Source organism: Rhinolophus ferrumequinum, chromosome 27, assembly GCF_004115265.2.
Source record: "Rhinolophus ferrumequinum isolate MPI-CBG mRhiFer1 chromosome 27, mRhiFer1_v1.p, whole genome shotgun sequence".
Classification (NCBI taxonomy): domain Eukaryota; kingdom Metazoa; phylum Chordata; class Mammalia; order Chiroptera; family Rhinolophidae; genus Rhinolophus; species Rhinolophus ferrumequinum.
The window spans coordinates 22,149,160-22,175,956 of record NC_046310.1 but is presented as its reverse complement, the minus strand read 5'-3'; the positions used below and the strand labels follow the sequence as shown (position 1 = coordinate 22,175,956).

At 53.9% G+C, this 26,797-nt stretch overlaps 1 protein-coding gene across 1 annotated transcript in view; it reads left to right on the top strand.

The window, feature by feature from the left end:
* The first annotated feature begins 841 nt into the window (after nt 1-841).
* GPR137B (G protein-coupled receptor 137B) overlaps nt 842-26,797 on the top strand; it is a 39,722-nt gene continuing 13,766 nt past the window's right edge. Inside the window, exons 1-3 of the mRNA XM_033099829.1 lie at nt 842-1,398; nt 17,132-17,181; nt 25,300-25,522. Of these exons, the coding sequence (XP_032955720.1) occupies nt 1,030-1,398; nt 17,132-17,181; nt 25,300-25,522 (642 nt within the window). The 5' untranslated portion in view covers nt 842-1,029. The remainder of the gene's footprint in view (nt 1,399-17,131; nt 17,182-25,299; nt 25,523-26,797) is intronic.

The following is a 26,797-nucleotide window of genomic DNA, read 5'->3' as shown; positions in this document are numbered from 1 at the left end:
ATACGGCGCCCTGGGGCGTAAACTAAGTCAACTTCACCGCCTCGGAGAAGCCACCCGCTCAGCCAGAGAATGACGGGCTTGTTGGTCTGGCGGAGGGACCATTCTACTGGACGGTTGGACAGGAATGGGAGGCTGGACGGGAAGGCGGTGCCGCTTCACTCGGAAGTCCTGAGGCTCGGTTCGCGGACGCCCCGCGCTCTCGGGGCACCGCCTGCACCGCTTAGAGGTGAGGGGCGCAGCGTCCCCGCGGGGCGCACTGTGTGCCTGCGGCGCACGGTGCGAGTCTCCGGGAGCAAACTGCTGACACAGGGACCACTCCTTCCTTCCGAGTTCAGAAACTTGACCTCAAAAACGCAAACCGTCAGGCATTTCTGGATTTAGAAATAAACATCACTCCATCAGAAACAGCCACGGAGTCATAAAGTTTTATTTTCTAAAGGAAAATAAAAGGACTTGTAAATTTACTGTTTTTGAAATAAAAGAATTAAGTTCTGCAAAACAAGTCATCAGCAGGTGAAAGCGCGAGGCGTGGAGCTCGGTCCCGGAGTAGCGGTCGGCACCAGACGCCGGCGCGCTGTTCTGGGGGCTTGGGGTGGGGGGTGGCACGCAGAGCGAGACTGGTGGGCGTGCGGCGCGGCACCGGGGCTTCGGGGGCGCGCGGGGCGGAGACGCACAGTGCGGGGCGGGGCCTGGCGCAAGGGGCCGGTCTCGGGTGTGCCGTGCGGGGCGCGCGGGCGGGGGCGCGCAGTGCGGGGCGGGGCTGTGGCGCTAGGGGCCGGTCTCGGGTGTGCTGTGCGGGGCGCGCGGGCGGGGGCGCGCAGTGCGTGCGGGGGCGCGCGGGGCGGAGGCGCGGCGCCACCAATCGCAGACAAAGGCCGCCCCGTGAATCATGTGGTGCCGGGAGGAAGTCGGCTTGTTGTCTTTCCTCCCGCCGCTGGCCCGGGCGGAACGATGCGCGGAGACCCCCGCGGGGGTGGCGAGCCCCGATGAGGTCCGAGCCCCCATCCGCGCCACAGCGCCCCCGGCCCGATGGCGGCCCCGCGCTGGGACCCGCTGCGCAACGACTCGCTGCCGCCCACACTGACGCCGGCGGTGCCCCCCTACGTGAAGCTCGGCCTCACCAGCGTCTACACCGCCTTCTACTCGCTGCTGTTCGTGTTCATCTACGCGCAGCTGTGGCTGGTGCTGCGCTACGGCCACAAGCGGCTCAGCTATCAGAGCGTCTTCCTCTTCCTCTGCCTTCTCTGGGCCTCCCTGAGGACGGTCCTCTTCTCCTTCTACTTCAGGGACTTCGTGGCAGCCAACGCGCTCAGCCCCTTCGTCTTCTGGCTGCTCTACTGCTTCCCGGTGTGCCTCCAGTTCTTCACCCTCACACTCATGAACTTGTACTTCACCCAGGTGAGTCGGGCGCGCGGGAGGTACGTGGAGGGCCCTCACCTGGCAGGCGGCCCTGCACAGTGCTCAGTGCGATGGCAGCGCGGGGGGCAGGTCGCAGAGCCACGGCCTGGGAGTGTGGGGAAACGGCAGTGGTTCTGGGGTCGTCTGAGCCTGTCCTACCTGTAGGCCTTTCTCGCAGGTAAGGCCCTCCCATTCTCAAGAGGCGCAGGTGGACAGTGAGGGCTGGATGCCATCTGTCAGTCTGCCCTTAGCTCAACACCGTCCGATGAGTGCGGGGCCCTCTCCGCGCGGGGCGCGCAGCATCTTCGCGCACACATCAGCATAGGTGCTCATGGCAGGTGGTGCCCACAAGGGAGACTTGGGTCAGGCCCCAAGCACAAGCCTAGACGTTTGCTGGGGCTTTTTTACAGGCATCTTTTTATGAGGCGTATTGTTAATAAGCTAATGGGAGTACATACTATAAATTGGCTTGATTGCTGTCACCGTTGAGTTAATGAAAGTACAGTAATTGTAAAGTGCTTTGCAAATACTGTGGCAAGTATTTCATAGAGTTCAATAACACAATGCTACCATCATCATCGTCGCCATCTCTGATTCTCATTAGCTTTCCAAGGTAATGAGGACTAAAATGTCCGTTTTCGCTAGGACTCTGCCCGAGGGAAGGGCTCCTAGTGTGTCACCTGCTCAGGGTAATTTAAAAGCTGTCTCATGGGCGGAGGCTTGGTGCAAGCAGGCATTCCATTCCTTTAAAGAGTGTTGCTATTTCTCTAAAGAAACTGTCATTGACTTTTTTAAAAGGAAAGAAAAGGTACAAAAGGGATGGTCCTGCTGTAGTGGGAGCCCCTGACTGAAAATCTGAAGGACATGTACTTGTGGCTAAAATATAGAATGTGTACTATTTCATGACTAGTATACTCTTACCAAAACGGACCTACAAAGCCTTCTGATAAGTCAGTGTATCAGTGTATTTTCCAGTCTATGAGTAATGTCTCTTATTTGTCCAAATACTACTTTTAAGCCCCAAAACCAGTTCAGGCAGTCAGCTCCATGGCAGCCACTCCAGCTTTTTAATTGGATCAAAGGGGGTTGTTCCAGCAAGACACAAAAGTCAGGTGGCTTTGTGTTACTTCAAGAACTGTGACAGTGGTCATTTGCACATGGAGGTGTTGATTCGTGTCTCTTTTTGCGACTGCCATGGCTGTCTGGTAGTGACGTGCAGATTCTGCTGGATTAGGAGCAGGCTGCACATTTTTTGCACCATCTGCTGATTGGCGAGTCAGTGCTGAGCGAGGGAAAGCGTGACAAGACACACAGTCACTGCCTGCCACAGCGCTGGCTCCCTTATGTCTCCCGAGTCTTTTGTTCTCTGTATCTCCAGGGTGGCTGGTGGAGAAGGTGGCACCAAATGCTGGCATCTCAGATGCTGGCAGAGCAAAGCCATTCCCTGGCTTCCTGACAAGTATTCTGGTACTCTGGGGAGTCCTAAAGGGGCCCCTTTGGCTCCCTGCTCTGGCACTGCTCTTTCCTTTCCCCACACTCCTGCTCTTAGACCTGCAAGCTCTTAGACCGGGGTGCTTAAGAATTACTGCTGCCTGAGCCCCAAATCGGAGCAAGTAAATCACATTTTGGGGGGGGGGGTAGCAGCCAACAGTTAAGAAACAGGTACTTACTATGTGCACGGTTTTAAGCAGTTTGTCTTACTTATTTTTCATGACACTGTGAAGAAAGTACCGATAACGTCCCCATTTTATAGAGGAGGGTCAGAGAGGTTAAATACTTGTTTAAGGTCACATAACCAGTGCACGTTGGAGCTGGGAGTCACACCCACATCTGTGACATCTGAGTAATGCTCAAACCTACGGTATAGTATTGGAAACCTCTCACTATGGAAAGCATGCCCTCCTCTAAATGTAGCCCCTGGTTCTCCAAGAGCTGACCATCAGGGTAGGGGTACAAAGTGTACGCACGACACAGTTCAGTAATAATTCCAGGAATTTCCGGGGGGACGTTTAAGCTTTAGGAGATTTGAGCAGGACCAGCGTCCTCAAGGAAGAGGATCAGTTCCTGAGGCTGGAGGCTGGAGGCGGGACGAGGGGACTGTGGGAAGGACGCTGCATGGGCTAAGTTGAGAGTCGGGAAGGAACTGGAAGGGGGTTCTGAGAGGTCGAGGAAGGTTCTCTTTGTGGTTGTCAAGTCCTTTAGAGCCACTGGCTGCGCAGTAGGCAGGGCCTACTGCTCCTCTCTCTGAGGACCTCCCTGAGAGCCTGGGAGGTGGGTACCAGCACTGGCTGCTCTGAGGTGCCGAGAGGAGGCAGTGGCCCGGTGCAGCGCCGCCGTGTGGCCATGTGCGGCGCTGTCCTGCCTTTGCGAGGTGTGTCCTGCCCTCCCATTCGCTCCCGTCCGTCATCCTTGGAATCGGGCTCTTCTGGGGCTGGCCCGGGAAGGGGCAGGGTTGCCTCACGAGACTGTACCTGTTCCCTCCAGGTCTTGCTCTGCCATCATGCCGTCAACTTCATCCTGGCTCCCTCTGCCTCTGTCTCCCTTCCATCCCAACCCCTTCTTCAGGGGGTCCACACAGGGTATCGTCTGGTGCCCACCCAGTGTCTCCTCCAGGCCCCCACCTGCCCCTTTTCATTCTCTGCCTGCCCAGGGGCCTGCCACCTGCAGAAATCCAGGGTGGAAGCAGGTGATGCGCTCCAAGTTCCTGGGGCCCACACGCCTCCAGGGCACAGGTTGGCATCTGCCAGGACTCCGTCCACAGCCCACTTAGCTCTGAGGTCCACACCTGTTGGGCCCGCACAGTCCCTGTCCAGGGAGCAGGGGGCCAGGTCCCCTTTCTCCCTCATTCCCCATGAGCAGTTTCCGTGGCACTTTAACCTCAGTGACCTGGGCTGAAGGCTGCTATCTCGCCCCCAACACTGTTCTCCTGCCAACAGGATGGTGACTTTTTCTCCACTCTCCTCATCCAGGCTGTGAAGGCGGGATGTGGCCGGCGGAAGGACTGGTTCTGCTCTCTGAGCAGGCCTGGGGTGCGCTGTGTGTACCTCTGGCCCAAATGTTCGCAGCTGTCCTTGGAACAGGAGCACTGCGTCCCTGTGGCAGCCATCTCGGAGGGACAGCCCAACCCCACTCAGCTCCCTGCTGCCCGGGAAGTGGCAGGACCAGGGCTTGAACAGGCCATTCCCCCAGGCCTGTCCTATCACCGTGTGAGTTTGTCTTTATAATGGGGGTTTCGCATGTGGTGGGACCCTGACACCTGACTGTGAGGTATCGTGGTGCCCCCCACACCAGGCCGTGGAGTAGGGGCTTCTGTGCCAGGGCGGCACCTGGGCCAGCAGGTCTGTCTGCAGAGCTGGGGTGGTGGGTCGTGGGGTGGCCGGGAGCTTGGTGACACCTGGGCTGTCAAGTCTCCCTGCGGTTCTCCCACAGAATCATGGGTCTGGGTCTCAGACTTGGGTTCCTGAGTTGGTTGAATGGGACGGGCTCAGCTTCTCCCTGACTCACACTTCCTTTGAGCCCTGTGACAGATTCCTGCCATTCAAGAGGGGTGGTTCCAGGACGGAAAGGAGAAGTGAACCCTGTCGACGGGGGGAGAGGTGGTGTGACAAATGGGCACTGACGCAGGAGCCAGGACTGTACCACGCCTTAGAGGGTGACTGGGAAGCTGCAAGGGGGCTGTTGTGGGGGCCGGGGCTCATGGCAGGGCCTGGGGACTCATGGCAGGGCCTGGGGGCTCATGGTGGGGCCCTGAGGTCATGGTGGGTGTTGGAGCTCCCAGTGGACCTGGGGTCGTGGTGCTCCAGTGAAGGGCTGTGACTCAGGAGGCAGCAGTCGGAGTGGAAGGAGCAGGGGCCCTGTGGGCAGAGGTGGGTTTGAATCCTGGCGTGGCCCCCAGTGTGGCCCGCCCAGCCAGAACTGACCTCCCTGAGGCAGTGTCAGCCTCCTTCCCCTGGAAAAGGGCAACCGTGGTGCTCAGCCCCAGGGGGGAGCGGTGAAGGAGCTACTGTCTGTGCTGCGTCCTGGCTCCTTTCCCTCAGTTAGGGGCTCTTTCTGTGTCTCCTCACAGCAGGAACCCAGGCTCCTGCCTGACTCGACCACAGTCCTAAGGGTCAGGCCCCAGCCCTGGCTCTGCCTTTCCCAACGCACCGTGTCATCAGATCAACTTTTACCACCACGCTGCAGCTTTGTGCTTGCAAATGGCAGTGACAACATGGCCTCCCCTTAGGGAAAGTGTGGCGGTGCCAGCTCCTCTCAGCTGTAGCTCCTGAAACCTGGAGACGCACAGATTGGGAGATCCAGCAGATGAGCCCCCTGGGCCTGGAGAATCCTGGTGACTTGTCTCAGGTCACCAGCCAGGCGTGCGGAGCAGGGCCCACCCCTCTGACCCTGCGCTTACCGCTCGCACCCCCCCCCCCCCCCCGGTTTCGAAATGCATCATGGTCCTGGACCTTGCTGGTAGGGAAGTTGGAAGCAGATGAAAATCTCACCTGGGGGCCCTTGGATACCCCACTCCCAGAGAAAGGGAGGGGGGTGACCTTACGAATGGGTGGGTCTCGCTGTGGGACTTGGCAGTTGATTTAATCACAATTTAATCAGGAAGCGTTTACGAAATATACCTGTGTGTGCCAGGCCCTGATCTGGGTGTTGCAAAGGGGGAAGCCTCTAGGCCTCTTGGTGATTTTGAGGAAGTCAGACGCTTAGGAACACACGGCCTTTGCCGGGCCCCTAGTACCTGACAGCAAAGCTGGGACCACACTGCCACACAGGGCAGGAGTAGGCGTGGCCTCGCCTCTGGCTCCACACTGTGGCCTCCTGGCCCCTGGCACTGGCTTGGCCCCTTCTGGTCACTCCATGGGCTTACTGCCAGTAGAGCTGTGTGTGTGTGCCTGTGTGTATATTCCTGTGTATGTGTGTGTGTGTGTGTACGCGCCTGTGTGCATGCCTGCGTGTGTGTACTTGTGAGTATTCCTGTGCGTGTGTGCATGCCTGCGTGAGTACTCGTGTGTATTCCTGTGCGTGTGCACCTGTGTTCATGCCTGCGTGTGTGCACTTGTGTGTATTCCTGTGCGTGTGCGCCTGTGTGCATGCCTGCGTGTGTACTCGTGTGTATTCCTGTGCGTGTGCGCCTGTGTGCATGCCTGCATGTGTGCACTTGTGTGTATTCCTGTGCGTGTGCGCCTGTGTGCATGCCTGCGTGTGTGTACTTGTGTGTATTCCTGTGCGTGTGTGTACTCGTGTGTATTCCTGTGCGTGTGTGCCTGTGTGCATGCCTGCGTGTGTGTACTTGTGTGTATTCCTGTGTGTGTGTGTACTTGTGTGTATTCCTGTGCGTGTGTGTACTCGTGTGTATTCCTGTGCGTGTGTGCCTGTGTGCATGCCTGCGTGTGTGTACTTGTGTGTATTCCTGTGTGTGTGTGTACTTGTGTGTATTCCTGTGCGTGTGTGTACTTGTGTGTATTCCTGTGCATGTGCACCTGTGTGCATGCCTGCGTGTGTGTACTTGTGTGTATTCCTGTGCTGTGCGCCTGTGTGCATGCCTGTGTGTGTGTACTTGTGTGTATTCCTGTGCGTGTGCGCCTGTGTGCATGCCTGTGTGTATGTACTTGCGAGCACCTGTGTGTGCACCTCTGTGAACCCGTGTGTGTGACTGTGTGTGTGCCTCTGACATCCATGTGAGCGCGTGTGTACATGCTTGTGTGAGTGTAGGAAAAGTTTCCTTATTAGCATTCAGTCTGCCATCCACCACCAGCGCCGCCAGGAAGTAGGTTCCTAATTGACTCCTGTATGAATCTCCCTCTAGGATACATGTTTTAAAAAGAACCAGTGGCTTTTGCTATTTAAATGTAAGTCAGATCCATTTGCCCTGGTTTGTTCACAGCAGTTTCCTGGGGCCCCGACCCATATCAGGATGGATGGGTGGTGCTTGGGGAAGGCTGGTTCACTCCGTCCCCACCCCATGAGCCATGCTGAGCAAGTGTAAGTCTTCCTCCCAGGACAGCCAGCCTTTCACAGAGTCGATGGCATACGTCGTGTCTTGTCCGAGTGCCCTCTGCTTGGGGTGGAGCATTCTCAGTTCCTCCTGTGTCTGATGATGTGGGTTTGTCCCTCACCATCTGGTCCCTGTCCCCACCGGCCCTGCCCAGTGGCCACAGTGAGCTAGTGGCAGCTCCAGGGGCCTAACAGAGGGAGTTTCTCTCACTATGTTGCTTCCTCTCGAGGAGATGGGATGGACGGCCTCTTGGGCAGGGTACAAGGAGCGTGGTCTAATAACTACTGTCTTGGTCAGCTTGGGCTACCACGATGGAATATAGTAGACGGGCGGGCGCCTTAGACCGCAGACCTTCAGTTCTCACAGTTCTGGAAGCTGGAAATCTGAGATCAGGGTGGCAGCATGGCCGGGCTCTGGCGAGAGCCCTCTTCCTCTTCTCAGAGGACAACTTCTCCTTGTGTCCTCATGTGGTGGAGAGAGGGCAGGGTGGGGGGGGGGACGGCTCTGTGGGGTCCCTTTTATAAGGGCACTGATCCCCTGCATGAGGGGTCCACCCTCATGACTTAATTACCTTCCAGTGGTATCACCTTCTAACACTGTCACATTGGGGGTTAGGATTTCAGCGTATGAATTTGGGGGACACAGACATTCAGATAACAGATTCACATAACAAATAGCAGAGTGCTCCTAGCAAGAGCAAGAGTTCCAGGAAACCTCATAATTCTCCCCATTTCTGAGGCAGAAAGTTATTTTGTGTTTGGGGAGGGGAAGAACAGAGGCGTTTTCACTGCTAACTTATTTTGTTTGGGCATGATTTGCCACAAGGATTTTGTACACTGGTGAGACATGACGCACTGCACAGAGCCCTTCTTTCAGGGAGCGTTTCTTTCGGGGAGCCTTTGGGCCTGGCTGGCTAGTGACCCTGGCTAAGCATCCTTGGCTGTGACGATTCCTCCATGCATAACGCGTGACCTTGTTTAAGCTCATTTGGAATACTCGTGGGCAGGGCCCTGGCTGTACACTGGCCTGCAGATGTGGCAGAAGCAGCTCAGAAACATAATGATGGTAACAGTACCTTGTGTGGCTCAGCCCTGACACAAAGGGGAAGAATCCTGCCAGGAGGCTCATCTGAAATGGCAGTCTCCACCTGGGCCAGGGAGCCGGCAGGTGCCTCCCCACAAGGCAGTGGGTTGGCGGGGGCAGGGCTGTTCTGGGGACCGCTGGACCCATGTCCCCACCTCCGCTGACAGGAGGGCCCATGCCCACTTAGAAGCGAGGCTGCAGCAATACCTGCTGGGCCTCGCGGGGCAGAGGATGCAGGCTGCCCTGAGGGAAGGCGTCTCATGTCATAGGGTTTCAGAGTAGAAGGCACCTTCGTGAACATTTGCACTAACCCTTTCCTGAGCTCAGGAAAAGTAGAGAGTCCATCAGGGGTGCAGGTTTGTGGCCATGTGGCCAGCTGCGCCCCGCATCCAGACGCTCAGGTGACAGGAGAGAACATGGGAAAGAGGGAAACTGAGGCCCGGGTTCCGTGTTGACTTGGGGAACTTTTGGAGGGGGAGTGCTCTGCAGGGCCTACCTGCCCTCTTGGGCTTCCTGCTGCCCAACCTAACTGTGGGCCCAGCCTTGGGACGGCCTGGCGGTTTGGGGCCCAGTTCCGGTAACACGACAGGAGGCTCTCGTCCCCCTGGAGGGTGGAGGAGAGAGAGAACTTGGAAATAGGAGAGGGACGCATTAGGAAGGGAGGAAGCCAGGGGAGGTGCCTTCACAGGTGGGGCCTCTGTCTCCGTCACCATTTCCTGAATGAGTGCTGAGTGTGGGAGCCATCCAGGTGAGGTGTGCCCCTGCCTGACTGTTGGCGTGAGACACATACTTACATGTGTAGACATACATGCAGACGTGCACACATGCACTTGAGGAAGAGGGTGCTTCGGAGAGTCTGAGGGTCCTTCAGGGACTTGGCTTCACAGAAATCCAGAGGAAGGCAGTGTCTTTGTTGGTCCCATGGTCACATGTGAAGAAGCGCGTCTAAGTGGTCGGGGCTCTGTGTTCTGAGGGTCAGCGTGAGGCCAGGACGGGAGCAGGACTTGCTCCATGAACCATGTGCTTGCCAAGTTCAAAGACAGGAGGCGACAGGGTGAAGACCTGACCTGGGAACCCAGCCTCTCCCAGGGATCCCCTCACACCTGGATACAGAGCTTGCCTGGGCCTGAGGCTGCTGCGCCCAGAGTTATGTGGTAGGGACCGCAGACCCTTTCTCTGTCGTGGGCCCCGCGGCTTAAGAACATGGCAGTCTCTGCAGAGATGTCGTGTTTGCACAGAGAGTGCGCCTGAGGTGCCTAGCGGAGCTGTCACTTGCTCTTCCTCAGGGATGGCTGCACAAAGGGAGGAATCCCCGCTTGGGCTCTTGTGTCGCCCTGCCCTGGCGAATGATGGCACTTAGCATGTGGAGACACAGACCGAGGCAGCTAATGACTGTCCCCGGGACACCAGGCCCTCGGGTTTGCGGAACTTCCCCCAAATGTCAGGAAGTGGGCAGCACAGAGGAAACACCGGAGCAAGTGCATCAGTGGCTCCTAACTTTCTGAGTACGAAGGTTCCTTGTATGGTCAAGAAAGCATCTGTGCTCACAGTTTGGTAGCTGAGCACGGAGGGAAATGGTTTGAGAACAAATAGCAGCAAGCACTTCCCATCTGTGAGGTGCCAGGCGCTTGCCTAAGTGCCCCAGGTAGCTAATTCGCCTCATCCTCACAAAAACCCATGAGGTGGGCATCTCACTTTGCAGATGAGGTACTTGAGGCACAGAGAGGTTAGGCGATGTTTCCAGAGTCACACAGCTGATCATTGGTGGAGCTGGGATTCAAGTCCAGGTGAGCAAGCTCCAGAGGCCACACTCTTAACCGACTTTAGATGTCTCTGTGCTGTGGGTGGACACAGCTGTGGACTGGGAACCGTGGAATCCCGGGTCCTGGTGACAGTGCATGACCTGGAGCTGTGTGTTTCAGCATCCACACGTGGCAAATATGTCAGGATGGGTAAGCAAACAAATTGCAGAAGGGGATGGAAGGTGTTCGTACATTGAAATGGAGTGAGAAACCATGCACTGTATGTTGTTTGTGAATGTGCTCATAAATAGTGAAAGTGTAAGCCTGCCTGGGTGTAATAACACCAAATTCAGGTGGTGGTGACCTCTGCGGAGGAGGGAGGGTTAGAACCAGGGCGCTCCCGGGATGCCAAGGGTTCAGGGGTGTCTTTTTATTTATTAAACGTAAGACACACTGAAGCAGACATTCGTGTACAGTTTACAGAGCTACTGGCGGGTACAGAGTGTTTGCTCTGTGGTTTCTTTGTATCGACTTGACAAGTTTTATAATAAAGTTAAAATCTGCCACAAATTTGTAACATTTTCAAACAAAGTTGCCTACATAGACATTTAAAAATTGTGTGTGTTAGAGTCGCGACATACTGGTTACTTTCTTTTTTATGTAGCCCAATGTCTTCCTTTTTAAAAACCTTTTTACTACCTGTAGTGAAATCCCCTGATCTCTTGGGACAGCTCTTTTTGTTTCACTCATCTTCCCTATCCCCTTCCCCTTTGGCAATCATCAGCTTGTTTCTTGTACCTATGGGTCTATTTTTGTTTATTATTATTATTTTTTAAATTCTACATATAAGTGAAACCATACAGTATTTGCCTTTCCTTGACTCACTTAGCATAATGTCTTTTAGGTCCATTCATGTTGTCGCAAATGGCACGATTTCCTTCTTTTTTATGGCTGAGTAATATTCCATTGTATTAATATAAATACATTCCGTGTTCCTTATCCATTCTGTCTGTGGTCCCCCAGGCTGCCTCCACGTCTTGGCCACTGTAAATAACGTGCTGGTTTCATTAGACTTCAGCCTGCTTGGCACAGTTTCGGACCTGCTCTGTTACTCTAAGCCCCTTAGCCCACAGGCCAAACCCCAGCACATGGGGTCAGGGGTCCAGCTTTGGGGTCCGGAGCCTGCGAAGGTGGGCGGATTGGGAAGTGTCTGCAGGCTAGCACTTCAGGGAGTGATGGCACAGAAGTGAGGGCGTGGAGACATGGGTCACATTTTGTGGGGGGATTTGTAAAGCAAAATGGCTACATAGAGAAGTTCTGAATAAAGTGCATGTCTGGACGCACAGTGCTTCATTTATTTGTCACAGACACGGCTTCTGGGAAAGAAGAGGTTACTTTTGTTAGTTTGCTGAATGCACAAGGGACACTGTCATATCCACAAAGAATAGCATGGGATGTTTCTGACAGAAGCAGCCAACATGACATTAGGAAAAATGACTGTGAGACAGTGAAAACCAACTTGAATTAGTGGGAGAAAAACAGGCAGGCAGGAGTTCAAGGGTGGGAACAGTCGGTGACATCCAGGGGCAGTGATTTATAAGGGGACGGGGGCAGAGGTCAGCAGCTGCTTCTAGATCCTGCTCAAGTACGTCACATACCGATCCCTGGCCTTTCTGCGTCATCTGAAAGGTGGTGTGAAGGGCCTGGGGTCGCTGAGGGCTCTGCGTGTGCCCACAGTGGGGGCGAGGGAGCCCAGACCCGCACAGGAGGGAGCAGAAGGGGGTCCAGCAGGCTTTGCAGCCTCCCCTCAGGCCTGCCTGGGAACAGGAATGGGAGAAGCCAGGATCACGCACGTGTCTTTCCCAAACCTGAACTACATCTTAGGAAAGTCACCAGCTTTCCTCTCAGTAGCTTTAGTCCTAAGTCGGACTTTTAATGCAGTAGGTATGTGGCTGAGACCAGAAGGGATCCATGACCTGGGGGCAGGGCCTTATTGCCATGAGAGGGCAGGAGTTTCTGGGGAAAACGGCTGCTTCTCTCTGTTCTCGTCTTCAGTCCTGCTCCCTGCCCATCCCTTCAGCACCAACGGGGACTCTGGAAAAACCCTGGTGTTTTCACAGACGGTGTAGATGGGGAGGAGAGGGGTGGAGCCTGGACCTTCCTTCACTCACTTCCTTTCCTGATCAAGCTTCCCCAAGAAGCAGCTGGGCCTCGCCCTCTACTGCAGGGTTCTAGGCCCACGTCACTGTCCCCGGGCTCCCTGTCAAGGAGTGGGCCGCCTCCCCACGCCTCCCCACGCCTCCCCACGCCTCCCCACGCCTCCCGCACCAGCTCACACATCTGCCCTCCTCAGACCACAGGCATGTCTGTGTCTGGTTGTGAGTTTCTTGGGCTCAGGGACCAGCTTTTCCTTATTTTCACAATTCCTGAGACCACACAGAGTGCTCGTTGTCAGGAACCTTGTGACCACCACCAGTCTGAATGTGGCGGTCCGGCATCCTCACCTGGCGTCATTTGTCCCCTCGGCACTCACCCTGTCCCTGTCTGTGGCAGCCTGTCTGATTTTGTGGACCTGCTTGCGTATCGAGTGGCAGAGCCGGTGCTGTCAGTAGTGCTGCGATGTGAAGCAGTAATTAGTGTTTGTCTGCCTTCCTCCCAGGAGCCGGCTCCTCCTCCAGCCGAGCCCTGGTGGGGTCAGTGGGAGCCAGCGCAGACTGTAGGAGGCGGGCAGCCCGATAAGAGATCCGCAGGCGTTAGCCTAGGAGGTTCTGCTCCAGCCCTGGGCCCTAATCAGTCTTTAGGGAAGTCTCTTGGAACACGGATGGGCGTGGGGTGGGTACGAGAGTTCGGATTATTTTGTTTGAAAACTCGGTCCAGACAGGTATGTAGTTTATGAAGACAGACATTCTATACTGTAATTAAATATATATATATATATATATATATATATATATACACACACACACTTATATATGTATATGTAGTTACATATATGTATCAGTTTGACATGCCAGGAAATGAAATACGACTTTGCGGACCTTACATGTAAGGAGTAGCTTGAGGAATAAAGGAAGTGTTTCCAAGCACAGCTCGCATAGGCCCAGTTGAATTCAAGACCTCGAATTGCCACAGATGGTCATGAGGGGCTAGAACCTTTCCAACTCACGGTGCAGGCTTTCACCTTCACGTTGTTACCACCTTTGCTTTCAGCTTAGAGAGGACCAAGTGATTTATTTAATATCAGCCTTTGCCTGGGCTGACTCGTCCTCCAGGCAGGGATGTGAACTTAATGGTGTCAGAGGTTGAGTCTTGCGGGGTCTCCCCTACTGTTGTTGCTCAAGTCATTCTGTGGGGTGGGGGCTCTGGGTCCCTTTCGGGGTCCCTAACCCCAGGGGCCCCTCATGCTCAGTGCACTGCTTGATTGGTGTTCCTGTTCACCGGGCAAAGGCTCAGTGTGGTTTTAAAGTTGTTGCTTCTTGTTTGCTGTGTGGGGGTTGGGTCTTATCCGTCATTGTTACTAGTATTGAGGCTGCAGTGAGTATTCCATCTGTTCCCAAACTCCGCTCCATGGGACACCCACTAGGAAGACTTAAAATGGCCAAATACGTTTGGGCAGCTGCTTATAAGCCACATGTTCCACTTAGAGATTTACAACGTTAGCTTTCTAAAGGCTCTGGGAATTCCTGCAGGGAACAAAACTGTTTAGCCCAGCAGTTCAGATCTGTTTGATCACGTGACCCTGGCTTCCAGCCACGTTTATTCCCAATTCTGTGGAAACACCTGGAGAAGCCCTGCCTCCGAATGCTTTCTTACAAGTGGAATGATTGGGGCAAAGCCTAAGACTGTTCATGAAGCTTGAATACTGGACCAGATATTTGACAGTCCTGGCTGGGACCCGTGTTCTTCACCGTGTCCCCGGAAGAACGTTCTGGGGCCCAGGCTGGCCTTAGAGGTCGTCCTGCTACGCCTGACTTCGTTCAGTCCACCCACTGCCAGAACTGTGTGGATGGCGCTGCCGGGGCCGGGGGCCGTGGGAAGGAAGGTCTGGGAACGTCTCGTTTCATTTATAAAGGAGGATGGTGGGTAGGGGGGCGGCACTTCCAGGTAGGAGTGTCACCTGCTTTTGCAGCTCTTGGCTGGCCGGGTATGTCGTTCTGCGGCTCCCAGGCCTGGAAGACCCAGCGCTGACCGAGTGGTGGGAGTGAGCTGGGAGCCTTGACCCGGGCCCACCCGCACTCTCTCCTGACCTGGGAGCTGTGGCGACATGTGACCAACGAGCCCAGAAGGGCTGAGTCGCCGGGAGGCTGAGCCCACGACCTGGGGGTCAGCTGCTTGGGCTCTGCCCGGCTGTGGCTGGCGCCTTCTGGTTGGCGTCTCCTCCAGTCATTTCCTCTGTCCACGTCTTTCCTCTCCACTAGGACTGTGAGCCCCGTGAAGGCAGGACTGGTCATGTTTTTCTTTCGTTCCTGACAGCGCTTTGCGCAGAGCAGAGCCCAGAGGTGGGGGTCGCTGTCCCATGGGGGGTGCCGGCGAGGCTGCCATAGGCCTGGGCCAGTGAGAGTAAACGGAGTGACTTGGCGGAAGTCCCCTGTCACTGATGAGCCCCACTAAGTGTGGCGAAATATTAACACAACATTTGCATATTTCCTTGACAAGGTCCAACACTTTTTAAAATACGGTAGTTTGTTCTCCTCACTTTGATACCTGGGAAGAATTCTCTCGGTTATTAAAAGCGAGATCCCCAAGCTCTGTTCAGCCGGAGAGCGTTTTTATGAGAGCTTTGGGCTGCGGTACATGAAGCAGTGTTATGTCTGTAGCGGCACTTTGCAGTCATGTATTCGCCTACTCCTTGTTCCCGAGAGAGGCTGGTTTGTGACCTTTCTGCTCCTTGTGGGCCGCCCAGAAATACCAAAGGTGATGTGACTTGCCTACAGTCCCCTGGGAGGCTGTCGGAGGTGAACTCAGGACTCCTGTGCTCATGCCATCCGTTTGTTTGTATTACCAGATATTTTAACTTATTTACGATGCAGCTCCCTGCCTCCTACCTGCTTCCGAAAGGACTTCGGACAGAGACAAAACTCCTGTCAGAAACCAACTAATTCTCCCGTCAGTTTGGAATGCTCGCCTGTGAAGCTCTGAACATGATGGTTTAAAAGGGGACTTGTCTTGAAGGGTAGATTCGCTTCCTGTCAAGTCTGTAAGAACCTTCCTGTCCCGCATCAGTGAGTCTGTGGGTTGAGGTCCTGAGGCGTGCGTGTGTGTGTGCGAGGCTGTCCGTGGACCCCGAGCTGCCCGGTCTGTGTTCTCAGCACCATCCTGCCTCTTTGGTGTCATCTGATCGTTGTAGTCACCCGTTTCAGTGTGTTTTATATCAATGATTGCAAAGCTATTCAAGAATATCAGGTCAGGCAGTTTTGTTCCCTTTAGATCAGTATTTCTCAAGAGGGGGTCCTGGGGCCTGCTGTCAATCACACGGTCCGGGAGCTTCTTAAAATGCACATTCCTGGGCCCTGCTGCCCCGGGCCCGGCCCACAGGGGTGGCACCTTGGGATTTGGCTTTTTAATAAGGTGCCCATGTAAGCATGAGAAGTGCACTGAAGGGTCTCAGGAGAATGCCTCTCAGAGGCTCCCCAGGGAAGGTGCTGCTCCTGTTGCATATGTTGTGTCTTCTGGGTACGGGCCCATGGAGTCACACACAGGGTCCCCACCCCATGTGACAGCTGCATCAGCACACTTGGCCGGGCGCTTGCGATCCACCAGGTGATTTCCTGGGGTGACTTTCCAGTGTCCCTGGAGGAAACTGATAGCTCAGTGCTTCCTCCTCAGAGAAGGGGGCACCTATACCCGACCCCCATGTGCCCCCTGGGTCCCAGAGCAGCCTGTGCCCTGCTCCGCTCCCCCAGAACCAGGCTCCTGCTCCCCACCCCATTGTCCTTCACTCCTTACAACTCGGGGAGTTCCACCTCGAGCAGTGTGTCTCTCCTGTTAGATATTTGCAAGCTGAGCAAATCCTGAGTTCCAAGAGAGCTGAGGGGGTGCATGGCTGGGGGTTAGTGAGGAGACAGGGATGGGGACCAGGAGAGGCTGCGGCCGGGGGCGCATTTAGGAACCCGATGCAGGAGGATCTGCTAGGAAGCCTGGGGTGCAGCTCTTCTGATACTAGATCATCTGAAAAACGTCCTCTTCTCCGCACTTCCGTTCCTTTCTTTCCTTCTCCCAGGGCTGCTCCCAACCCCAGGGACCTAGAATGGCGAATGCACGAGCCCAGCACTGTTCTGCACGTGCCCCTCAGCCAGTCCCCGCCCCGCGATCCCCAGGGCTCGCCTCCCAAGCTCCCCACACCCTGGGAAGAGCAGCCCACTGGCTGGGGCTGCAGCTCAGACCTGCTTCCTGCCTCCCCCTCCCCCTCTCCGAGGCTCCCCCAGGCTGGCACTGTGCTGGCTCCCGAGGTCTGGAGACCTACCTGCAAGCACACAGCACTTGTCCTGCAACCGATGTGTGTCCCCGCAGTCCAGAGACGTTTTACTGTGCAGCCCAGTTTGATGCCCGGGAGATGGACACTTAACTGTCAAACGCCATTATTTTGGTGCCAGTGAAACTTCTAACAAAGTGAGGGTGGCCGGTTTATCTCTAGGGGAAGTATGGGCCCAAATACAAATCTTAAAATCAGAGAAGGCCAGTGATACCTTTACTTTTTTCAAAACCATTTTAAACATTTTAAAATACCTTCATTTTAAACGTGTATGCACAGCCTAAAAACATTTAGCCTTACCACTTTTCTGACAAAGCAGACACTCCGTTTCGGAAACCCACCCCCGTGCCTGGATATCAAGGGAAAGGGGACTGATCAGCGGTGATATCAGCTTGTTGGTGTCAGCTTATTGAATCCCCAACCTGCCATGTTTTTCTGTCATTGCAGGTGATTTTCAAAGCCAAGTCCAAATATTCTCCAGAATTACTCAAATACCGGTAAGTACCTGGGGCATTTTTCTCTGAGAAAGCGGGTGAAAGGCTCACACAGTAGCCTGTTTCTGCAGCTGGGGCTGGCACACGCCAGCGCTCCGGGGGTTGCCCAAAGCAGTCCTGTTTGCCCAGTGTGGAGCTGGCTTGTGGAAGCAGGATTTCGAGGTCTTGCAGCATGTCTACCTCGTTTAGAACCAAGAGCCTGGTGCCCTTCATAACCAGGGAGAAAAGAATGGGGAGTAAAATTGATGCACGCTGCTGGTGGAGGCACATGTGAAGAAAAGGGCCTCAGCCGAAGGCAGAGGGCTCCCTGAAGATGCTGGCATGTGGTCTGGCATCCCTTCCTCACCCTCTGGGTGCAGGTGCAGCTGTGGTAGAGCCGTATCTCCGCGGCCATGCCCTCCATCTGGTGTCCTGGCCCCCCTCGTCCCCAGCTGCCGACTGCTGGTAGGCTGTTTTCCGGAGCTGCGAGGTCTGTGTGTGGTCGCCATAACTCGCCACACAGCTGCTGGTTTGCAGTTCCACCCACGTCCAACAGATACATTTTTGACCGTCGTAGCACTCAGGCACCCTGAGGCAGAGATGGAGTCTGTGTCCTGGAAAGATTATCGCTCCATCTGCACAGATGTCTAAAACAGCAGAGCAACTCACAGAATCAGGCCAAGTGCCATCTGTGACGTGTCAGGCGCGTGGGCGGTCTCTGCTGTGGCCTCTGTGGACGTGGGAGTCACAGGAATTTGGTGGAGGAAGAGAGGCCTGAGCTTGCGGGACAGGAGAGGTGTGCAGTGTAGAAGGAGTGCTTTACATTACTCTCCACGTTCGTGTGCAGAGGTGGATATGCATGTTTTTCCTGTGGGGAGGGCCTATAGCTTTTCCCAGATTTCTGTAGAGCTCTTGACGCCCAGCAGCAAAGAACCAGTGGCTGAGAGAGGTCAGACGTGGCCAAGGTTGGGGGAAGGGAGAGCAGGCGTCCGAGGGCGTGAGGCGGGTGTCCTCCTGTCCCTGCCCAGGAGAGCTCTGCGCCATGGGCAGACATTTCTGGAAAGGTGACTTTGGTCACTTTCTTGAATCAAAGTAAAAATTTAATTATTTTATTGCTTTAAAAATATTCCAAAATGTATGCATTTTACATTTTATGTATAGTGGGGGTACCAAAAAATTGTATACAAGTAGACACTTTGGTCAACGTTGTTCAAGCAGTAGTTCGCCGTAATTGGAAGTGTCTGGATGCTGATGGGAACCACTTTGAGCACCTATTGTCATTGCAGAAGTCAAACGTGACTTTATTCATCTTTTGTTAGCGGAATATATTGAGTATTACAATTTTGATACAGTTTTTCTTTCTTAAAATGTGTATACATTTTTGGGGCACCCTCTGTATATATCTACCTTAAATTTATAAAGACTTTTTAGTTAAAATTCTGGAAGTAAATATTTTCATCCTCATTTTGCATTCAAAGAAACTGAACTTCAGAAAGTTAGGTGACAGTATGGAGCCAGGATCCAGGTAACGAGACTCTTGGTGCCATTTGTTTTTCACCTGATCTTGCCGTCTCCCTTCACTACTTTTTGGGTTGTTTGGTTCGTGTTTCTACTAGACTATTTGGCTGGGACTTCAGAGCCCACCATGAAATGGCGCTGGTCCCAAGGAGGGCAGTTTCAAGTAGCAAGTCCAAGTAGACAGTCCTTCTGCCTCTGATAAAACAGCCTTTCCTCCGCGCTGCTGGTAACCTAGGCCCACCAGCCCCTGACCCGAAATGGGGGTCAGTAGGGGGTGGGGGGTAGAAGGGGGGGCCTGGGAGCAGAGAATGCATGAAGGCTGGGGTGGGAGAGAGTATTCTGATTGGATCGCGGAGCCGGTCTTATCCTGGAAATGCTTGATTGAGGCCGGGGTAACAAGGTGTGGAAGCTTCTAGAAGTGTGCTGTGAAAGCACTGGTCAGAACGGAAGACTGAAGTTTTCAACCTCTGTGCACTAGGGAGATGGGGTCTGTCAGGTGAGAAGACGGGGGTGGTACTTGATCCTGGAACCAAAGTGCAGACGGGACAGGCTACGCTGAGGTGTGTGACTGCTGTCATGGGGAGGGGTCTTGTAGAGATGAAGAGAGAAGCGGGAGAAACACAGTTGGATCCAGATGTTAAAGGTGAAACGTTTGGGCCAGAGAAGGGAAGGGCCTCCTGAAGCCAGGAAGGTGAGGTTTCAATGGGAGAAGCCCGTTTACTCAGATCTGATAGCTCAGTGGCCACGTGTGCAGGAATCCTGGGAGTTCTCGTGTTTCTACACATCTGTAGTCTCCTCTGACTCCCCGTTTCTCTTAAGTCAGATGCCACAGCCGACGTTTCAGGCCACGGCTTATCCCTTGAGATGCTGCGGATGGACTGGCTTCCCTACCTTGCAGTGAATCACAAGCCATTGGTCTAGAACTAGTGGAAACTTCCCACCCCACGCTGCTCCTGTAGCAGTTCTGTGTTTCCGAAGATAGTTTATATTCAGCCCAGATCAGAACCACTTTGTTTCACCCGTTTCACTAACACATCCACTGGCTCTGAGTTTTATGGGAGTTGCTGTCCATGTGGTTTGGTTTTGCTCTTTCTTGGTCTGTGTTGTTTTAACCTTTGGATCAGGAAATGTGAACGCTGGGCTCGGGAATGCACACGAGTACTTTGATTTTTAAACATTTGCAACTGGTTTCCGTCTATCTTCAATTTCTTTTTTAAAAATAAAAGCTATAATGAGCCGGGCTTTGCTTTTTCTGTTCGGTAAGAAATCTAAGGTGTTAGAAGAGAAATTGAGACAATCTGGTCATCCTGTCCCCGCATGGTAGGAGGTGGTGACGTTACATTGACCCAAGCCCAGCACTTCCTGTCCTGAGGACGAGAGGACAAGTGTCTGGGGGTGGGGCATGGGGGCTGCCTCCGCTCTGTGCTTGCTAACCAGCCAGACGTGGATCCTTCTGGTCTCACAAGTGAAATGGTCTTCCCAGAAGCTAGGGTCCCACTGATTTTCTTACGCTTTGGTCTTTTATCTGGGCTATTTATCTTGACCCTGTGGTTTGGGTTGAAAAGAAGTAGTTTTAGGGCAATGTCCAAAACATTGTTCCTATGGAAACACACCCTTCTGATAAGGTCTGTTCTGCCCCCCTCCCCTTTAAAACTCTCTCTCCACCCTCCAGAGCTCTCCCTTTCTTCCAGAGCTGCAGGCCAAGGGGGAAAAGTTAAGTTTTATAAGATTTTTTTTTTCATTACAAAAGTTATGTAAGGTCATTAGAAGAAAATTATAAAATAGAAAAAGATAGAAATTTGTGCCTTTACACATGTGGAAAGAAGTAGAACAAATTTGCTGAAGCTCTAAGGGAATACAGTGACATATTCCATTGTAGGTTTATGAATACATTTTTCAAGACAGAGCTGGTGTTTTGTCGCATTTCTAATTTTGCTTTCTGACATTTTAATGTTGGATCATAAGTACTTTTTTCATATTGTTTCAAGTCTTACAACGCAGTGTGTTTCTTTAAGACAATCACAGGCTTTGTTTAGCAGGTGGCCCTATAGGCTCAGGGAGTAACACTTGACTGAAGTCAAGGGGGCAGGAAGGTTTTCAGCAGAAAGATCCGCTTGTATAAGACAGGAGGTGGGGACGCTTGGAGAGCTTTGGGGACAGTGGGGAGCTGGCTTAATTAGCACACGGGGTGCCATAGATTGAGCTGACGCTGGAGTGCAGAGGACGGGAGGGTGGGGTTCAGGGTGGAGGTGAGTTAGAACACTCACGTTAGTTCTGGTCAGAGGCGTGGGGCAGGGGGTGGTGAGATGGGAAAGAGGCACAGATGGGAGAGTGGGAATAAGGAACCTGTGGACAACTGATTAAATGTGTGTGTGTGTGGTGTGTGTGTGTGGTGTGTGTGTCGTGTGTGTGTGATGTATGGTGTGTGTGACGTGTGATGTGTGTGTGTGTGTGTGTGTGTGTGTGTGTGTTTCAGAGATCTTTACAGTCAGCAGCCTGAAAAGTTAACGGTGGAAATGATGGTTGTTCGGAAACGTGGAGGAGGAACGTTAGGAGCTAAGGTGACAGGGCCTCAGTGGCAGTTGGTTGGAACGTGAGTCTGGACGTAGGACAGAGGCAGAGCTGTCTGAACATGGCCGTACAAAAGCTGTCCATAAAGCGGCAGGAGTGAGCGTACTTCCTGGGGAACTGGGTGTGGAGGAGAGTGCCCTGGCCGTCAACATTTTGGGGAAGGAAGAAGACGAAGAGGAAGCAGGGGTTCCCCAGGGACAGGATCAGGTGAGGAAATGAGGGGAGTGAAAATGAGGGGCATGTTGAGCTGTGGAGGAAGTGGGGGTGCTCCAGGACAGCTGCGGGGAGATGGCGGCCCAGCCAGTTTGCACCTTTGAGTGTAGTGAGTAGGTCTTGGGGCCTGAGAGAGTGTCAGCAGGACTGCAGAGCCAAGCAGAGCCTGGTCACAAGGGTGACTCCCTGTGGAGGAAGTATTGACGGAAGAAGGGGAAGCCTTTTTCTGGAACTTGCTGTTGATGAGAGGTTCTGTGGGGGTGAGGACAGAGAAAAAAGCCGGACAAGAAGGCAGAGGGCCAACTGCGTCCTCCCAGAGGAGGGTAGGGGTGTCATCTCCATGTCACACATGAGGACACACAGCTCTCTCTCACACCAGGCGGGTGAAGGCAGGGCAAGGGGAAGGGTGGAGGCTTGGTGTGAAAACCCAAGCTGGGAAGGGCATAGGGCGGGATTGGGGGGGGTTTAGGGGGAGCCACCCCGTCCGGGTGCAAGTTACGCCTGGTTTTCTCACCCTTCACCCTCGCGGTACTGTCCCAATGTCCTGCAGTGGTCATGCACTGCTTTCTTAATAAAGGAAAAGGAATAAGAATTTACATCCACAGTAGCATTTAAAACCAGACCCATGAGAAGTCATCTGGAAAAGTTAGATGTCCTGACAGTGCTTTTTCCAGACACTCACTGAGGCCATGTGGATAGAAATGTGTGTACGCTTGGGCAATGGCCCAGACATGACAGGACTGATTCCAGAGGGTTCTGGATGCTTCTAACCCACGCCCTTCACAAAAGTGCAGCAGATATTAAAACAGTAGGAAATAGGGCTTTGAAGGAACCAGGATGCAGGTTTTCGGTGACTCCCAAATGATTCTGCCTTTGTCCCTCTCTCCATGCCCGACTTCCCCATGTGTGAAATGTGCTAGAGAACAGATAAAAGCCACAGTCATTTACCATGAGCCAGACACTGTGCTACGTGCCCCCCCTGTGTTCTCCCCTGGCCTCTCAGCAGCCCTGCGAGCAGGTACGGAACCCCCAGCTCATGTCCATGGAGGAGGCGGAAGCTTGGCCTGATGGCCCAAGGTCACAGGCAGATTTCGTGTTTCCCGATTGTGACCTAGAGGAAACACTGCTGCGTTGCCTGTAGTTTTCCACATGGCGAGGTGATGCTGATCTTAGCGATGGGAAAACGTGTGTCCTGCACAGGACGTGCGGGCGGCTAGGCTGAGCCCAGCGTGGTGTTTCTGCGCTGGGGACACAGTCGTGGGGCCGCCCTTCCTGAGCTGTCGGCTGTGGGAGATGCTGGAACCTAGGAACCCAGAACTGAACCGTGTACCCGTGTGCTGGGAAGGGCACTAACAGCACATGTGATGGGGGCGGCAGTGGACAGACGGAGGGCCTGCTGGCTGGGACGAGCAGAGGGACCGGCAGGGACCGTGACACTCGGTGAAGACAGTGAGGTGGGTTGGAAGGGCCTTGACCAGGGAGCGCGTCCTGTAAAAGTACCTGACCCAGGTAACTCATGTTTATTTTTCCAAAAAAAAACTGTTTCTGATTGAAAAGCTTTGAGTGCATCACTGCACATGAAATCGCATCTCAAAGACTACAAAGCACGGCCCGTCCCCACTGCACGCGGCACAACCCCAGGGGCCCCTGGGGTGGCTCTGACCTCCCTGTACCCTTCCTGCATCTCTCTCATGTCCTTTGATGGCACCACCCTGTGTCCAGGGTGTCCACTGGTTCCTTGTCGTCACTCCTCTGGCACGCCTCCCTCCTCAGTCCCCGGGCCACCGTGTCTCCTGCCTGAAGTCCTTTCATCCCGTCCATGCTCGACACTGCCCTGAATCATCTTTCTCAAATGCAGACATGGCCACGTGTCATTCCTGTGCTTATCCACCTTGTGGGTCCCCAGCCCCCTCCAGTTTCTCTGCCACCCCGTCTGTCCCCTACGACTGCTCAGGTCCAGCAAACACTCGCCAGCCCAAACCCAGTGTGGTCTTTCCTGCATTTCCACCTTTGCACGTATCATGCTTTGCGCACTGTGTTCTATGCACATTGTCCATCCTCCCAGTATCTTCCCAGCCACCTGGGCTGCATCTTCTCCATCCTGTTACCTCTGCAGCAGCTGGAGGGGTAAGCGGCGCCCAGCCCAGGGCTGCGGAGGGAAGAGCCTGTCATCCCTTCGCTCCACCTTGAAAGATGCAATTCCTCAAGTTCAGGTGGTTCCCCCAAGAAAGGGGGATGGTCTCATAGCTGAGGCGATGGAGTGTTTACAGGAAAGTAAAGGACCACCCTGGTTAGGGATCCAGTGTAATGCTTCTGGGGTCTTTCCTTCCTCCCTCTGCCTCCCTACCCCCCCCCCCCTCTCTCAGACATATTTATTGAGCTCCTACTGTGTACAGTGTGGATAGACGGGGTGAAGGAAAGGGCCAAAGTCTCCATCTTCCTGGAGCTTACCACCTAGGAAGGAGGTGGTGTCGGTCAGACCGTGTCCATGTGCTTTATTATAAACTGACCAGTCTGTGAGGTTAAAGTACAGGGACCAGTAAAGCAGATGTCAGAGACCTGATCGTGAGTGTGCGCGTGTGCACGTGTGTGTGTGTAAGGGGGTGCAGGGTGAGTCAGGAAAAGCTTTTAGGAAGACGTGATATTTGAGCTATGATCTGAAGGATGAGGCGGAGTGAGGTCAGCAAACTTCCTCTGACAGAACGTGGGCTCTGAAAATTCAGTGAGTTTCCCGGTGGATAGTAAATTATTATTTGCGAGACATAAAATACCATTCAAATCAGCTGGGGTACGTGGGGGGTTATTATATGGTCCTGACATCTGCGGGCAGAAAATAAAACTGCAGCCATTCATCTGCCCCACTCTTGGTCCCTCCCTCCCTCACCCCGCGAGCTCCTGTCAGTGGCTTCGTGTCTGGAGCTGGGACTAGAATCCAGCTTTCCCTGTCCTTGTGGGTGATGGCTTTTGCAGACATCACTCTCTAGCTTCAAAACTACTTCCAGTTGATGGTCTTGGACTTGGTTTTGGACTTACAAACATTCAGCTGAAACCAGTCTGGCTTTGAGCCCAGCAGGCCTGTTCCTTATTTGTGCGTCTTCTGGAAGACATCTGCCTAAGGGAAATGTGGTATGTGCTTAAGAGAAACTTGAGGCTGCTGATTTCTGTGTTAGCAAATCTGAGAAGTCTTTATATAGACCTTATACAGGTCACTTAGGACGTGTGTGGCTCTGAGAAGCCGCAAGGTCAAAATGGCCAGTGACAAGGACAGCCAGCAGCATTCAGCCTTGGGCCAGGTGCTGTGGCAGATTTTTTACCCCAGCATCCAGGAGTGAGGGTTCCTAGGTACGAGAGAGTGCTCCCCAACTCCCACTTCACCCATGACTTTTTTGGGGGCAAAACCCTTTATAAACATTTCAGTCTGCGAAGACAACCTGTAAGGTAGGTATAATTTAGTCTAGTTTCAGGTGACGACACTGAAGCTCACACAGGCTGACTTTGCCCCGCCCCCCGAGCGCAGAGCGGGTGGCGGGCTCCTGGAAACCAGCTGACTCCAGCCCGTGCTTCATACTCTGAGTCTGTCCTCCGCAGGGAGCATCCACGGCTCAGACAAGCTTCACAGCTTCCCAGGGACGGGAAATGGGGCTCCGAGTGCTAAGTACCTTCGCGAGGGCACAATTGGTAGCCAGTTTGTAATTTGAATCCTGGACCGCCTACCTCCCAAGTCCACCTCTGAGGTGTCTGTTAACTTGGGCCTGTTCTGCTTCCGGCTGTTCCTTCTCAAGTGACGCAGAATATGCAGGCAGGCCCCGGTGCCTTAAATTTGTGTCTCGTCCCATCCAGGTTACCCCTCTACCTGGCCTCACTCTTCATCAGTCTCGTCTTCCTGTTGGTGAATTTAACCTGCGCTGTACTGGTGAAGACGGGAAGCGGGGAGAGGAAGGCGATCGTGTCCGTGCGCGTGGCCATCAATGACACACTCTTTGTGCTGTGTGCCATCTCTCTCTCCGTCTGTCTCTACAAAATCTCTAAGATGTCCTTAGCCAACATTTACTTGGAGTCCAAGGTAAGGGAGCCAACGAGGCCAAGCGCCCGCCACTCAACTTGTTCTAAAAATAGACAGACTCCGCACACACCTTTCACACCTGACCGCCTACTGTGGCTGCCAAAACACAGAGGTATGTGGTTCACTGACCTTTGTATGTGAGGAGGGTTCCATCTCGGTGGCTTGGTGTATCGGAGTGTGCGGAATTCCTGGCAGAGAGTAAGTCTCTGGTTTATAGATGCAATGGTTTAACCACCATTTTAAAGGACCAGTGGGGTGGATTGTGCTAATATTAATAGAAACACATTTTTTTTTTAAAGTTTTATTGGGGAATATTGGGGAACAGTGTGTCTCTCCAGGGCTCATCAGCTCCAGGTCGTTGTCCTTTCAATCTTAGTTGTGGAGGGCGCAGCTCAGCTCCAAGTCCAGTTGCCATTTTCAATCATAGTTGCAGGGGGCGCAGCCCACCATCCCATGCGGGAACTGAACCAGCAACTTCGTTGTTAAGAGCTTGCGCTCTACCCAACTGAGCCATCCGGCCGCCCCAGAAACACGTTTATGTTCACTGTTCCAGACACTTTTATAAACACTCGACATGTATAAACTAACAGAAGCCTCACGACTCTGTGAGAGTATGTATGATCCCCACCTTATACATAAGGAAACTGAGGCACAGAGGTTAGTAGGTTGCCCCAGGGCACACAGCTGGTAGAGGCCGTGCTGAGACTCGGCCTCAGCAGTAGGTTCCAGGGTCTGTCCTCTTCTCCACATGGTCGTACTGTTATAGTGACTCCGAGGCAGGCTCACTGCCAGCCTGGTGTGCCCACGAGCAGGGTCTGGAACGCTGGGGACGGCCCCGGGAGCTCAGGACGCCATTCCTCTCAGTGATTGTTCAGAGCCACACAAGGTGCTGGCCCGTTCTCTTTCCACTGCTGTGCTTCACATCCTAGAACCTGCGGTCTCCTTTCCCTTCCCCAGAGTTACAGACGGGGGCTGGTAGGCTGCCCGGGGCTGTGGTGCCCAGTGCCCTCCATCAGCCTGGTCCCCAGCTCTCTTTTCATCGAGAAGCCTAGTGAAGTGTGAGGACGGGGAGCAGATGCTGGGCGCCCGCTGGCTGTGGGACCCCAGCCCCACAAGTCACGTGGCCTCCCTGGGCCGTGGTTTTCTCACGTGTAGAATTGTTGAGTGGTTTCTGTGGCGCCTCTGCTTGTAGAATGCGGGGGCTGTGTGCCCGGGGGCATACCCCCGTCTGCCTCCTTTGCCTGTGGCCCATCAGGCCATATCTTTGGTCTGAAG